The 15,665-nt window shown below is 31.1% G+C and overlaps 1 protein-coding gene across 4 annotated transcripts in view; it reads left to right on the forward strand.

Moving 5' to 3' along the window:
- The window catches only part of LOC107436317 (speckle-type POZ protein B), a 64,267-nt gene extending 50,672 nt beyond the window's left edge, over positions 1 to 13,595 (forward strand). For 2 of the 4 annotated variants that reach the window (XM_087157068.1, XM_087157066.1), the window contains exon 2: positions 11,830 to 13,595. Coding sequence is in view for 2 of the 4 variants with exons in the window: in XM_087157065.1 (XP_087013191.1) it covers positions 5,871 to 7,283 (1,413 nt within the window). In the remaining 2 variants the exon portion in view is untranslated. Of the gene's footprint in view, positions 1 to 4,619; positions 7,307 to 8,093; positions 10,513 to 11,829 lie in introns of those variants that run through there. The other 2 variants (XM_087157065.1, XM_071177318.2) reach the window with 2 other exon arrangements.
- Positions 13,596 to 15,665: the final 2,070 nt, after the last annotated feature.

Raw genomic sequence — 15,665 nt, forward strand, 5'->3', positions numbered from 1 at the left:
ATTTCAGCACAAAGGTCGCCCTTATGTATATTTACGATGTTCTGTGGTTTAATACGAAGAGCTTTTGACGTTCATAATTAAATGTGACTAAATTTTTTTCATTCTTTTAGTATTTTTTAATTTTTTTAAAGTTACCTCTTATAGCTGTTTTCGAATTATCCCTTAGAGTTTCAAGTTATACAAATTTAGGCTTCTTTAAATAACCTCTTATGGCTTAATTAGGCTAACCAAAAATTTATCTTTACGATTATTTAAGAAAAAGAAACAATGGATTTCAAATGCAAGGAGATTTAAAATTTCTCCATTAATTATTATCATAACTAGGTATTAAAAAAACAGTTATGTAAAGAATGAATAGTATACCATATGCAAAGTATTTTGAACTTTCTTATTCGCGTTCTTTTCAAATGGTTTTCTAGATCTTCTGGAAGGTTAGTTGGCGTTGCAAGTCAGAACAATTAGGAGATTTAAAGATGATCTCTTTCTCTTACACTTTCTTTTCAACAATTGATAAAATAAAATTAACGGAATGTTACGAAAGAACTTGGAAAAAATATATAAAAGATTCAACGCCTTTTCAAAGGAAGTTAAATGAACCATGTTTTATCAAGTTTTCATTGAAATTATTTTTCGAAATAAAAATATTAATGGGTAAGCTATTATTAAGATTCACTTTGTTTAAATAGATGCATACATACGTAATTATTTTTCCTTCCACAACACAAAATAATGTAATAAAAAATATTATAACTAAAGCTGTTTTTTTTTTGTTATAGTTTTTTGCTGAAGTTAATTTTAAACTATGACAACTAAGATCAATATAGAGAGCATCTAATCCAAAACGTGTGTTACTAGGAAATAGATATAATTCATGATGAAAATTGTAAACTTAGCCTATGGGTTGGTTATTTTTTTAAGGAGTTCTGTTCTCCTGACCGACAACATACATTTGTGGCTATTTCTAGCTTGCTAGTAATTGTTTGCCAATTGTGTAAATCAAGGGAAAGAAACTATAAACCGACATTAAACAAGTATAACAACAGTTTACTGTTGTGTTGTTGTTGTTGTCGCTTGACAAGTGCAGAGAAGTACAAGTTAAATAGGACCAAGGGCATGGAGTACAGCCCTGGCCACATCTCCGACTTTTTTTGGAATAAAGGGTGTCATGCCAGCAGATGAGGTCGATGTTCAACAGTTTACTAAATGAAGTTATTAAACTGATCATTTTCTGCGCCTTCTCAAACTCTACTACTAGTGTTATTTTTGGTAAAATTCACCAAAATTCCTACAATTTACGCGTTTTAAAACAAATACAGTTCCTCCAGGGAGTGAAAATTATTTCAGTGCCTTAGTGAGGAACTTAAAAAAAATAGAGAGATCATTAATTTATTGGAAATAGGCAAGTTTGAACTAAACGTTCTTTTGTAAATTAATTTATTAAATTTTAACAAAAAAATTTTATAAAAAATGGGATTTAAGTAATGCTTTAAATTAGTATCCTTTTTTTTTTAATTTTATTTATAGCAAACAAATTTTTTCAAAATTTTTGATATTGTCCTAATATTAGTCACAAAGAGTCAAATTTCATCTTACCCAATCCCCCTTATGACATGGCCCGCTACATTAAAATGTACCAGCAGTTTAGAAACAGAATTCTTGTTATAGATCATTTTTTAAATTTTGTTTTTCAACTTCTGAAATGTGTATTTTAATCTACTTTCTAAGTGAAACAACAATAATTTATAGGTGTGTACTTATTCTAATAAAAATGAAGAAAAAAGTATGAAATAGGATTAGATAAAAATATTTAATCTGCAGTAATCGAAATGTGTATGTCACACTTCTTGGTTTCTCCCCTTCTCCTTCCCAGTAGAGCAACGATGTCAAAACTCGCAATCTGCGGGAGGGTAATCATTTTGATCAACTTCAAAAGGGACCGAGGGTGTGCGGTATGGGACTTCGTTAAACTGTACTACCAAAAAGTGCTCGACTTCACGTACAGGTCATTGGGCTACCAAAGCGGGGGAGCCATCCCCTATGCTGAAGATCAAAATTGTGATGGCACGTCTTCGGATCATCCTCATGGATGTTTTCCCAATCATCACCAATGGTCCATTGAGCTAGCCGTGATGGTTAAGGGGTTAGAACTCTCACCTCTCAATAAGATGACCCGGGTTTGAATCCTAGCGATGGTTGGTCAATACAAATTCTGCTCCCAGCTCACATCGACCACATTGCTGATGTAAAATAAACTCGGTCTCCTTGCCATCAGGCTAACAGTGGGAGATTTTTCCTTTTTTCCCTCTCCATGTAAAGCAAATGAGGATTAGTTCCATCCAAAAGTCCACCACGAATTCTAGTTTCTCCAAATACTTGATCCAAGATTTTTCTTGTCTTCTGGATTGGCCTCAAAATTACAAGGCTACGGAGTTCAAGATTGGTAGACCTTAACTCAAAACTGAAACTACGGTTCAACAACTGTTATAAAATAAAATAAGACCCATTGTGCAGCTTTAAAGCAAAGTAATTCAGCAAACTCTGCTAGGCCATTCGGCATATTTACGAAAATAATTTTTTTTTCTCATTTTATTGCGAAAACACAAATAAATTTCCAACTAAATTTGCTTTTTTTCTGAAGAAAAAAAAAGAATGCCTATGTATCGTTCTAGGTATCTATTTCTCATTTCTTACACTTTCTTCACCGAATAATGAACTTATGGACAGGAACCATCCATTGAGATGCTCGGCTCTGCGTGGGGACTCTGAGGTGAGGCGCTACTGGAGTGTCCGACATTTGTTAATGAGATAGTGACTTTTTACTCTTACTTGTTGTTCACTGTTTTTGTAAGAGTTTGTCATTTTCTTTTACCATTAAAAAAAACACTTTCTTCAACAAATCTAATTCCCTTCTTACCGTTGAAAAGCCCATCCGTCAGTCGCATAAAGCTCCAATTTCCCAGTAAAAATGAGCCAGTTTTATCAGAAATTGAGACATATCAATTGACTAATCTTCAAAAACATCTTCGCACTTCTTTTATGAAAACGAAAAATTCAAAAGGTGCAACAGGGAATAGGAGGATACAGATTGGTTAGTTTTGTAGACGAGTGCTTCCTGAAGTTAAAGGAAAAAAGTTTCATTTTATTTATATACTATTGGGCTGCGCTCCTGCTCGCTGACGCTCGCCAACCCCCGAAAATTGCTACTCAATCTTATACGCTTCGCTCGCTACTAACTTAGGTACATTGCAAATGCACAAAATTCTAAGAATTCAAAACAATCATTCAAATCCATATAACAACTTTCTTTTAAAAAAAAAATTACATCTCTTTAGTAAATACTAAAAGTCATTAAAATAAATTTGAATTCAAATAAATGACATGCAATTCGTTAAACCTATTAGAAATGTGATATAGTGTAAAATCTTAAGATAAAATTTCAAAAACTGATATCTCTTTAAAAAGGTTTAAATTTTTGCTATAATTAAGTCTATTAAAAATTGAATTAAGTGAGTTGAAATGGAAAAACCTGCATAAACAAAACATTATGTTTTTAAACGCATTATGTTGTTACGCATTCTTTCACCACTACGTCTTTCATAGCTGTCATCAATGCTCTCTTCCAATCTTCAAACACGCTTCTTTTTATTATATTTCAAAAGCGTAACAGCACTACTGAGACTCATTTTTCAATGAATAACTAATAACAATAATAAAACAAATTAATTCGTGATATAAATCAAAAATCGTCAAATAAATTCGTAATAAATAAATTCGTGAAAAAAAGCGCTATCGACAAAATACTAAAATAGAGATATATCGACAAAGACTACTCACTTCTGCCTAGCTTAATGGTATGAGATTGCCGCAGCTGAATTGAACAACCTGATAGGATGAATTTCGGAAGAGATCACATTAGGTGAGAATGTTCTCTCTGGTTATTTCCGTTTCCGTTTTTTGAAGCGCTATATGTTGAGTCACCTCAGCTAGATTTGGCATGTGATATTTTTAGCGGCAAACATTGGTCGATTTTCTAGCATTGCCAATCTGAGAGTTGTAATGAGGCTTTTTTTGTCGCCGTGTAAGAAAAATATATATATATATATATATATATATATATATATAGATTTGAGAAACTTAATTGCTAAATACATAAAAATTTTATATGATTGACAGACTCCGTAAACAATGTCTAACTTGGGGGAAGTATCGTACTTTTGATTATCATTTTACACTTAAGACAAAAGTTATTGCCCCACTGTTACTAATTCTTCAGAAAATTATTTCCAACCTTGCTTCGTACTGTCATAACACAATTATTTTTACAATACTGTAGAAATGATTAAAGAGCATTTCAGATATAAAAATATTATTGATGTGGTAATTATGCTTCCAGTTGCTTTACACCAAAATTGAAGATTTATTTTTTGCATCCTTTCATTCAGTTTTACGAAAACTATTACGTCACTGTGAGTTAGTAAATCTGAATACTGCTCGAAATGAGCATTTACGAAAATTGACAAATCTTAAATACGTGTTTATGAAAATAGACATAACTCGAAATGCATGTTTACGAAAATAAACTCAACTCGAAATGCGTGTTTGCAAAATGGAAAGAATCTCTAGCTGTGTCCACTTTCGCAAAAAGGCATTTTGAGGTGAGTCCATTTTCATAAACATGCATTTTGAGCCTTGTCCAGATTTTACCGACAGTTAGCTAAGGAATTACATACCCTCTTGCCCGTAAATGAGTAATACGTTCCTGATGTTTTATATGCATCTGATTATTTTTTGTATAACCCGTATGTTTTTATCATGTAACCTGTATGTTTTCTTCTCTTATTAAAAACCAAATTTAAATGATTAAAATAATTGGGAAGTTAAAATAGCTGCATACCTAATAGTAGGCTCAATGTTAATATTTATATAAACTAGTGTCCTTCTCCGCTTCCCGTGCTCATGTGACTATCTATCTATTCGTTATTTGACGAGATTTACCTATTGCCAAATCATTTGATATTTGATTCGAGGGACAGGGAAAAATTGTGTCTTTATCTTAGCTGTGAATTAATTTATTTCTCTTTTTTTTAACTTATCAAAGGGTTCATTATTTACTGACTAGATAAAAAGGAAAGCAAGAGCTCAGTGTAGTCAAGGGGCTCGTAGACTTAAGAATCCTAAATTTCACGACCTACGGCCTGATTGTGGTGATAAGGTTAGCACTGAGCACAAGCCGCCTTTACTTCCTCGACAAGCTGATACCTATCATCCGATGGGCCTGAGGATCAAACACCAGTTCTTCATAACAGTTCAGTGCTTAATTTACTGACCAATCACGGCTCATTTACTAGAATAATTATGCATGAAATCGTTAGACCTGTAATACGTTTGCTGAATATAGTAAGTCAAAATGTTAGCAACAAAAAAATTTTTAATCGAAGATAATGAAATACATGCGTATACAAGGGGCTGAAAAATTTGGAGTTTTATTCGGCAGAGTGATAATTTCCCCCTTCCAAAAATATGTATTCGCGGTGCCCCTGTCAAAAACTGTGACAATTTTAAAAACCCCATCTCTCCCCTTCATGTGTGACATCATTATGAGAGATCTTAAAAATTAAGCTATTCCTCCGAGTGTAATTATAAACCAGATAGCAGATAAAAAAATTATAAAAAACAACTCTTAGAATGGGGATATCTTATCACGTGCATGCATTACATGATATGAGTAACTACGTCAGCAGATAAGAAGAAATAATCAGTTCACGAGCGGCAAATTTGCGGCAAGAGCAATCTCGCTTAGTTTTATATACATGGAGTAAAAAGTGTTTATCACAGAGAAGAACGGTGAATTTTCATATTAAATTTGAATCATGTCGAACAAAACTGAAGGAGTATTTAAGTTAGACTTGAAAATTGGCTACGTCGAGTATATATATAATCTAACGAGTTACTACGAGAAAACCAGTCCCGTAGTTGAGGCTAAAACATTGAAGGGAACTAAATGGTATTTAAGAGTGTACCGATATCAATTATCACTTCCAGGTTGTTTTACGTGTTGTCTATGCAGGCTAAATGACGACGACAAATCTGAAAATGTATCAGTAACATATAAATTAGAATTGATTGATATGTATGGAAAGATTTTAAAATCAGTCGTAAAGGAAAATATCACTTTTTCAAAGAGATCAAGCAGTGAAGTTGACAGTTTTCTAGACAGTAATTCCCTGAAACAGTACAGGAATATACCGGAACTCATTTTCCTTCAGTCAATAGTAACTATCCGCTGCCACATAGTTGAAGAAATCCACAATAAACTACTAATAATGGAGGAAATTCCGAATGTAATCCATGCACAGTGGAAAATATATATTCTTGGTCCTGAAAATTGGACAAAGAAAGTAAAAGTTCCATTTCATGAATGTACTCACATAGATATTATTATGCATTCTTCCGATGAAAAAATCAACATAAAAATTGAAAAAGTGGATTCGTTACGACCTTATAAAATGAATATTTCAATATTGAGTGATCAAAATCGTAAAATAGATTGTGAATTGCAAAAAAAAGTCGTCGTAAACCAGATATTTGAGACTTGGATTGAAAAAAGTCAACTAGTGGACAAATCACGCTTTCACTTACCGTATTCGTTCACTCTGGTATGCTCCATTACTTCTTCAGATGGAAATTCTGATTCAAGCGCTGAGCATTGGAAGCACGATGATTCTTTTCCAAATTCAAATTCTTTTCCGTTAACTCTGCAAAAAGATCTTAAGAAAATGTTATTAAACGACAAGCATAGCGACGTAAAATTGAAGACGCATGATAAAATCATTGCTGCTCACAAAGGCTTGCTGTCAGCCCGATCTCCCGTGTTCTCCACCATGTTCGATCAAGATATGTTGGAAACTCAGACTGGCGTAGTTGATATTCCAGATGCAGAAAGTGATACTCTGCAATCATTTTTAGAGTTTCTGTATACTGACACGATAACCGTTACCGATTGCGAGGAAATTTTGAAACTGACGTTAGTGGCAGATAAATATCAAGTTGACGAACTGAAAGAACGATGTTCACAAATACTGACTACAAAATTGAGCGTGGAAAATATTTGCCATGTAATTTCTGTTGCTGAAATGGTAAATCATCCGGAACTAAAACGTTTTGCATTCGATTTTATAAGAGTAAATAAACGAGAAATAATTTCATCCTCTGTTTGGTCAGACTGGATGAAAGAGAATATGGAATTGGCTAACGAAATTTTAATGAAAATGATTGCTGATTAAAACCAAAACAACTTTTTATGAAAGTGAGTAATTTATTTTTTATAAATTTATATAATTTCTAAGGATTTTTTTTTAACTTATCAAGACCATTTTATTTTTAAAATCAGCAATTAAATTGTTTTTATTAAAATATAGATGACGCTATAATATAGCACACATTACCATCATATTTGACATATGACTTCCCAGGGTGGGTCTAGGTCTTCCTCTGAATATTTCACTAAGGCAGCCTTCTGTTTAACCTGGACTGTCAATCTTTTCTTCCAATCAGTTTAAAATCTGATACCACAGAATCGAGCCACAGTGGTTTTGGCCTTCTTCTTTTTCGATCAGTAAAAAACTTCTTTTAATCCATTCTTTCTGATAATATCAGAAGCAAATTTAATTTTTCTATTTTATTTTAATATTCTTGATTATATCTGCCTCTTTGAAAATATTTATTAATTTCTGAGTTAAAATGTTTTCGTCAGAGGCCATCTTATTTAAACAATTAGCCACACAAAAAAAAACTTCTTAAGAACCTTATTCTTCAAAAACTGCTGTTTTTTTTCACCATTTTTAGTTAGAGGCTAGTTATTTGAATCATGAATTAGAACTAGTTTGATGATCTGTTTTATGGATTAGGAACTTTTTTTCTGTGTAAAAGAAGAGTTTTCAATAAAAGCGTTTTATTGGTCAATGAAAACAGCATACTTAAGTGCTTTTGTGAAGATTTATTGACCATACAGTATAGTAAACGTATGAAATTTTGAGTGTATTATAAAATTCATTGTTAACAGTGAATTAAAAGATTGCTTGTTAATAGTATATACAAATTTATCTAGTTGCGATTACTTGCAAAATATGGTTTCATGTAATATATTTGCCCTATTCTTAAAAAAAGCAACAGATATAAAGATATCAACAAAAATGTAAAAATAAATAAAGATTTACTTGTCTCTACATTAGAAAATGAATTTCTTACCAGTGCATTATGCCAAAATGTTTTATATGCAACGAATTGATTAAGTTGAGATTTGTTGAAAAACTTAGTTTTATGTAATAGTTGACCGTATTTCTTTAAAAATGAAAGAAGCAAAAATTATCAAAAGGTAAAAAATAAAGTTTAAGCTGTCAGAGCTATAGTATAAAATCGATTACCTACAGTGCATTACATATTTGTAGTTAAAATGTTCTGTATGCCATCAATTGACCAAGTTGAAAATTTGTAGAAAAACATGGTTTGGTTTTATGATGGTAATATTTGCCGTATTTGTTTTTAAATAAAGGAATTTAAAAATAAATACAAAAAAAAGCAAAAAAGCAAAACTGTTGTCGCTATCATACCTTAAATTATAAATTTTCAATTTTTTTTAAAAAAAAGGTTTACTTATTCAATTATAACCGATTTATGAAAACGAACGAAACCAATTCTTATCTCTCGTCAGCATTGAGATAACATTCCTTTTTTAGAGAAAGATAATAAATTGCATTGTTTTTCCAAAATATAAATTGATAATTGTTGTGTCTTGAATTCCCTTGAAAAATAATTGAACCTTCCATGTTTCGTAATAAACTATTTAGCATTTAAAATTTGTCTACTCAACGCCCACTTCGAAGGAAGTCACTATAAAAAAATTCTCAAAATGCTGATATCTTATCACGTGCATATGTCACATGATAGTAGCAACTACATCATCTGAAAGAGAAGAAGTAATCAGTTCATGAAATGCTAATATGTGGTAAAATTATATAAGTTGTCGTTTATGGAATAAAAAATATTTATTTCAGGCTTCAAACACTGTAAATTTTCAAAGTATTAAGTTTTTTATTATGTCTATGGAAACTGAAGGAGTGTTTACTTTCACTTGGGAAATCGGTAACCTTATTGATTTAATAAATACAATGGGTAATTACCAGAAAACGAGTCCCACAGTTGAGGCTACAACATTGAAAGGAACTAAATGGTATTTAAGACTGTACAAAAATCAATTTCTTCCAAGTTCATTTATGTGTTGTCTATGCAGGGAAAATGACGAGAGCGAATCTGAAAATGTTTCAGTAACATATAAATTAGAATTGATTGATATTGATGGAAAGATTATCAAATCAGTCGTAAAGGAAAATATTACTTTTTCAAAAAGTTCTAGCAGTTTTCTAGATAGTAATTTCTTGGAACTGTGTGAGAAATTTACGGAACGCGTTAATCCGACATTAACTGTCCGCTGCCACATAATTGATGCAAGCTACAAAAAACAAGTAATGACGGTGGAAATTCCGACTATCCATACGCAGTGGAAAGTGAATATTCCTGGTCCTGAAAATTGGACGAAGAAAGTAAAAGTTCTTTTTCATGAATGCACTCATATAGATATTATTATGCACGCTTCCGATGAGAGAATCAACATAAAATTTGAAAAAGTTGACTTATTACAACCTTATAAACTGAAAATCGCAGTATTGAATGAGGAAAATCGTAAAATAGATTGCGAATTTCCAAAAAAAGTTGTCGAAATACAGAAATTTGAGACATGGATTGAAAAAAGTCAACTTGTAGACAAATCACGTTTTCACTTACCGTATTCGTTCACACTGGTATGTACCGTTATAACTTCTGGTGGAAATTCGGATTCGAGCGCTGCGAATTGGACACAGGATGATTCTTTTCCATGTTTAAAGGCTTCTCCTTTACCTCTGCAAGAAAATCTCAAAGAAATGCTATTGAATGACAAGCATAGTGACGTTAAATTGAAGACACGTGACAAAATCATCCCGGCTCACAAATGCTTGCTGTCAGCTCGATCTCCTGTGTTCTCTGAAATGTTTGATCAAAATATGCTGGAATCTCAGACTGCCGTTGTTGATATTCCAGATGTAGAAAGTGAAACTCTGCAATCATTTTTAGAGTTTCTGTACACTGACACGATCACCAACACTGATTATGAGAAATTGTTGAAACTGATGTTTGTGGCTGATAAATATCAAGTGGATAACTTGAAGAATCGATGCTCATTAACACTGATGTCCGAACTGTCGTTGGAGAACGTCTGTGAAGTGGTTTCTGCTTCTGATGCGGTCAATCAACCGAATTTGAAATTGTGGGCAGTTAATTTTATAAAAGAAAACAAAAAGAAGATCATTTCCTCAACTGTTTGGCCAGAGTGGGTGGAAAAGAACATGAAATTAGCCGTTGAAGTTGTTTCGAAGTTGATTGATGTTTGAACCAAAACGCAATGCAAATTTCGCTAGAGTAAGTCATTTTTTAATTAGAAAATATGTTATGTTTCGTAATTTAAAAAAAAATGTAGCTGAAATTTGTATATTGGGGACTTACAGGGTATATGAATTAAAATAGTATTTATGATGTTATCAATTTTAATTTTATAATTACGTTGTTCATTTTAACAATTCATATTTAAAAATCATTTATCAACTCTCGCCTAATCTTATTAGTTTCTCTATATTTGTCCTGAAATAAGCACTTGGCGATTTAACAAAAAAATGCGACTTAAATAAACAACAGGGCTATTTCTTTAAAATCATTTAATGATCATTTAATCAAGTGTAACAATGAAGAAAGAGACTCTGTAAAACTGAATTTTCATTAAAATGTCTCCATTCAATTTTTTGATCTTTCAGAGTCCATCAATTTGTGGTTGAAAGATTCAATGGAAAGAGATTTATAGCACTTCTATTAAAAATTTTTAGCACTTCTGCACATGGCTCTGACTGCAAAGGAAATTAAGAAATAATAGTGCTCTGATTGCTGAATAATGCTTTATTGTTCTTTGAATTGAACAAAGGAGGCAAAATCACCTTGTACTAAAATATTTTTTAAAGAACTACTTTATATTTTTTATATTTTACAACATAAATGCAATTTCAGTTCCTATTAAGTTATCCAGTGTGGTCCTTAGTTAAAATCCTATTGTACATTTTTATATGTTTTTAGTGCTATTATAGATTCTATACACTTCATGTATTTTTATAATGTATGTCAAAAATGAAATCTAAAATATATACACGTAAGGAGTCAAAATTATTTTTGGACAAAAAGAGAGGAGGGTGAACAATATTAATAAAAAATACCGTGTTGTGAGTGATGTAGATTGAAGTAGATGACGAAAACGGGATCATAATCACAAACTGTTTGTAAAAAGTATGAAATCTCTTATGATTACTGGGGAAAACAAAAAAGGAGTTAAAAAGGTGATTATTAGAAACACTGTTTGTAAAAAACACGAAGTCACCTTTTCAACTCCTCTCTGTTTTCCCCCTAAACACATCGAAACGAATGCATCTTAAAATACATTTTGTAATAATTAATTTTGTAATAGATTTAACTCAACAACTGATGGATTAACTTTATGATTTTTCTTCGCCTCTATAAATTAAGATTTTTGTGTACTTCATACTAAAAGTGTGAGAAGTTTCTTATAATAGGTTTTTTTTGTACTTAAATGTACCAGTATCACTTTAACTGATACCAAAAAATTGGTACCTGCCCATTTTTAGTCTTAAAATTATTAAAAAAAGTAACTAATTTATAAAATCTTATCTTTTTCAGAGAAAGATTCTTGAAATTATGCAAAGGAGCTGGCTTGGAGCAGATTGTGAAATTGGCACTATTTCTGCAATATTGAAATTTTTACTTGTGTATTTTTCAAAATGTCCCAAGAAAATATTTTTTTTAATATTTCTTTGTTGTATACTTTGTACTCTTATAACAGAATTTAGTTTTGATATTTATTTTCTTATGCTTACTTCAAAATATTAAGAAACGGAGTTATATTTTTATGGAGCTAATTTAAAGTTATATTTCTTATTTCTTTTATTTGCAATTTCACCAAAAATAAAATGAATATACAAGCAATTTCCATACAGTATTTTGTAATTTAAATTTAATTTTATCTGACGTTATTAAAGTATCTAAGTAGCATATCTGGTAACTATAAGTAATGCAGGTAAATGTGCGTTTCCAAAAATATTTTTTAACATAAATCATTTTCAAGTTTCATCACAAATAAAAAGTCTTAAATCCTTTTTCTATTGTTAATTTTGTGTCATTTAATGTCACGATAAAAAAGGTAAAAGAATTTAAAACTGAGAAATCTTCAATTTTGAAAAAAAAAAGTATTTGTGTAGTTCTAAACCTTTATGGAAAAAAAATCACGTCTTTTTAATAACTCATTTAAGTAAATACTAAACAACAGTTTATTGGCAAAATTTTTTAAAAAATTGCTGATCATTATTGTGTATTACAGCTAAGCCTACAACAAGATGTCTTATGGTTTAATGCAAAGAGCTTCTGACGTTCATAATTTAACTTGATTAAATTTTGCTTCCTTTTAGTATTTTCAATTTCTTTCAAAGTTACCCCATTTAACTGTTTTCGAATTATCCTTTAGGGTTTCAGGTTGTACCCCTTTCAGCTTCTTTAACTAACCCATTACGACTAAAAAAAAGGTTATTTAAAACTACTCATTACAATTATTTAAAAAAATTTACTTTTCATGCAAAGGGATTAACAATTTGGATTAAAAAAATGGTTATGTAAAGAATGAATAATATTTATTCACTATAAATATGATTTTTTAAGAAAACTATTAAGCTTTTACAATTATCCGATATTAAAAGAAAACGAATTATGTTCTCAAAATTGTTTTTCTATGAAAATTTTATGTATTTTCTAACAATTGTTCTAAAGTACTTTACATACACTTAACATAAAGAATATGTAGTTATATTGTGTTACATTTTTAATAATGTTGTTTCAGCTTTAATAATGTTTGTTTCACTTTAATTAAACGAATTTATAATGTTTCTCTTCATGTTCTGTTTGGTGTTTTTTACATTTACCTTTTTCTTCAACATTCACGTTCAAGATGTAAAGTTAAATCTCGAAGTGGAACATTTGAGTATACCTTAGACTAAGGAAGTATTCTAAAGTTAAGCATTATTAGTTCCAAGGAAGTAAAAATACTTCCTAAGTCTGAGGTATACTCCAGCCTTGTATTCCATTCCAAGATTTGACTTTACATCTTGAACTTTAATGTTGTGTGTGTGTGCATATGTATAATCGAATGAGATTAGATATCGGGAGCTTATTATGTAACAAGAGCTTTAGCGAAAAATAAACGGTTGAAGAAGCATATCTGAAAAACGATATGCCGACGAGATAAATGTTACGTATATTTTGAAAGAGCATATTTTAATTTTTTTTAGTAAATGCATTAGATACCAAAATATTATCAACTTTTTTTAAATTTGTTTATCAGTGTAATTTGAAATAAAACTACAATGTGCAATAAAAGAAAATATTTACGTGTCTACCACAAGTATTCTTTACTTTTTGTTTTTCGAGTTATTAATTCAATTGTAGACAAGTTAAATGGCAAATAAAAACACAGTTCGTGTCATGATAAATTCTACACAACGACAACATTCGTTGGAGTAGCATTTTTATCCTAATAATTAGTTAATTTATCAGTGAAAAATAATCTCCTCATAAATAAATCACCGTCTTTCAATATGTAGACAGCCTCTGTGGAAAAAAAAGAAAAAGAAAACTTATTCGAGTTGAACAGCATCGCAGACGAGACTTTTAAAAAGGATAAAAAAAATCGAAAAGAGAACGACTTGAATGAGAAGATGGGTGGCAGTACGGAGGGAAAAAAAAGAAAATGAAAACACTCCAAAGAATAGAAAACGGAATATTCATCAACAACAACAATAGTTTTTGCCACTTTCTTCCCTATTTCTGAAATATAGCCTCCAGTTCCATTCTTTCGATGACAGTCAAAAGATGCAAACGATAAGAAAAAATAATAATACTGAAACTTGAATAAGAAGTGAAGTGAACTGAGTATAAATAAAAACTTTTCTATTTTGTGAGAGACAAAGGAAAGCGAAATAAATCAGTGGGATTTTTCACTTTAAAAGGAAAGCATTTCCGTTTTAAAGATGTCACCAGAAATGAAGATTTTGGCGATATTCAAAGCATTTAGAACTTTTTTATTCGCGTTTTTTTCAAATAGTTTTCTAGAGCTTCTGGAATGCTAGTTGGCGTTGCAAGTCAGAACAATTAGGAGAGTTAAAGATGATCTCTTTCTCCTATACTTTTTTTCCAACAATGGATAAAATAAAATTAACGGAATGTGACGAAAGAACTTGGAAAAAAATGAAACAGATTCAACGCCTTTTCAAAGGAAGTTAAATGAACCATGTTTTATCAAGCTTTCATTGAAATTAGTTTTCGAGATAAAAATATTAATGGGTAAGCTATTATTAAGATTCACTTTGTTTAAATTGATGCTTATATACGTAATTATTTTTTCTTCCTTTTTTTTCTACAGCACAAAATAATGTAATAAAAAAATAACATCATAACTAAAACTGTTTTTTTTTTGTTATAATTTTTTACTGAAGTTAATTTTGAACTAAAGATCAATATAGTGCGCATCTAATTCAAAACGTGTGTAACTAGAAAATAAATAAAACTTGTAATGAAAGTTGTAACATTACGCCTATGGGTTGATTATTTTTTAAGGGGTTTTGTTCTTCTGACCGACATTTGTGGCTATTTCTAGTTTGCTAGTAACCCAATAAAATGCATTTTGAATCGAAACAAAAATTAAGTACGGAGTAAGCACAGAAAGAAAAGGTAAAAAGCAACTCACTTCTTCATTAACCTTGAATATTCTCAGATTTAGGTGCACAGAATTATCTAATAACAGTTAGATACTGTCTAAATTTATCATGAATAGAATCTGTGTACCTCCATCGCCACATAAATGCGACGAAATACGAATCGAAAATGGCGTCTGTGATACCGGACTAGCTGTGATATCTTTTTCTTAAATCCCTTTTTATGACTGCCCACATACCTTCGATCTTATTGACCAGATGCAAAAATAACCTTATCAGCCGGTATCCAACGTTGAACTAATGGACCTCTAACATAACACATACCCTTGAACATTTAGAAACAGCGTTAAAATCTAAGCCAATAAGAATCACGATTGGGTTTTAACATCGCCCAGCTTGGCGATCAACCGTGATCACAAATTGGCGAGAATCAAGGGGCACTCTCAAATATAGTCTACCTAAAAAAATTATTGTTCTTAAAAATTTCGCATTTTAACGTATTTTTAAACCTAGACACTTTTACATATTTTGAGTGACCGTCTACGGGAAGTGGTATTTAAACTTAATCGGGGTGGATCCTATAATAACCCACTCCGTGGCGATTGTTTTAAATCTCGCCAGGCAGGTTTTTGACATCTCGCCAAACTAGGTTTCCGGGATATAATTCGAGGAGATCACTTTGAACGTCCGATCACTCAACCAAAATTCTTAAACCTGATTGGTTATTTGATATGTATACCTATGCGAAAGTTCGTT

Source organism: Parasteatoda tepidariorum, chromosome 2 (assembly GCF_982258835.1).
Source record: "Parasteatoda tepidariorum strain Cologne lab strain chromosome 2, Ptep-v5.0, whole genome shotgun sequence".
In the NCBI taxonomy this organism is placed as follows: Eukaryota; Metazoa; Arthropoda; class Arachnida; order Araneae; family Theridiidae; genus Parasteatoda; species Parasteatoda tepidariorum.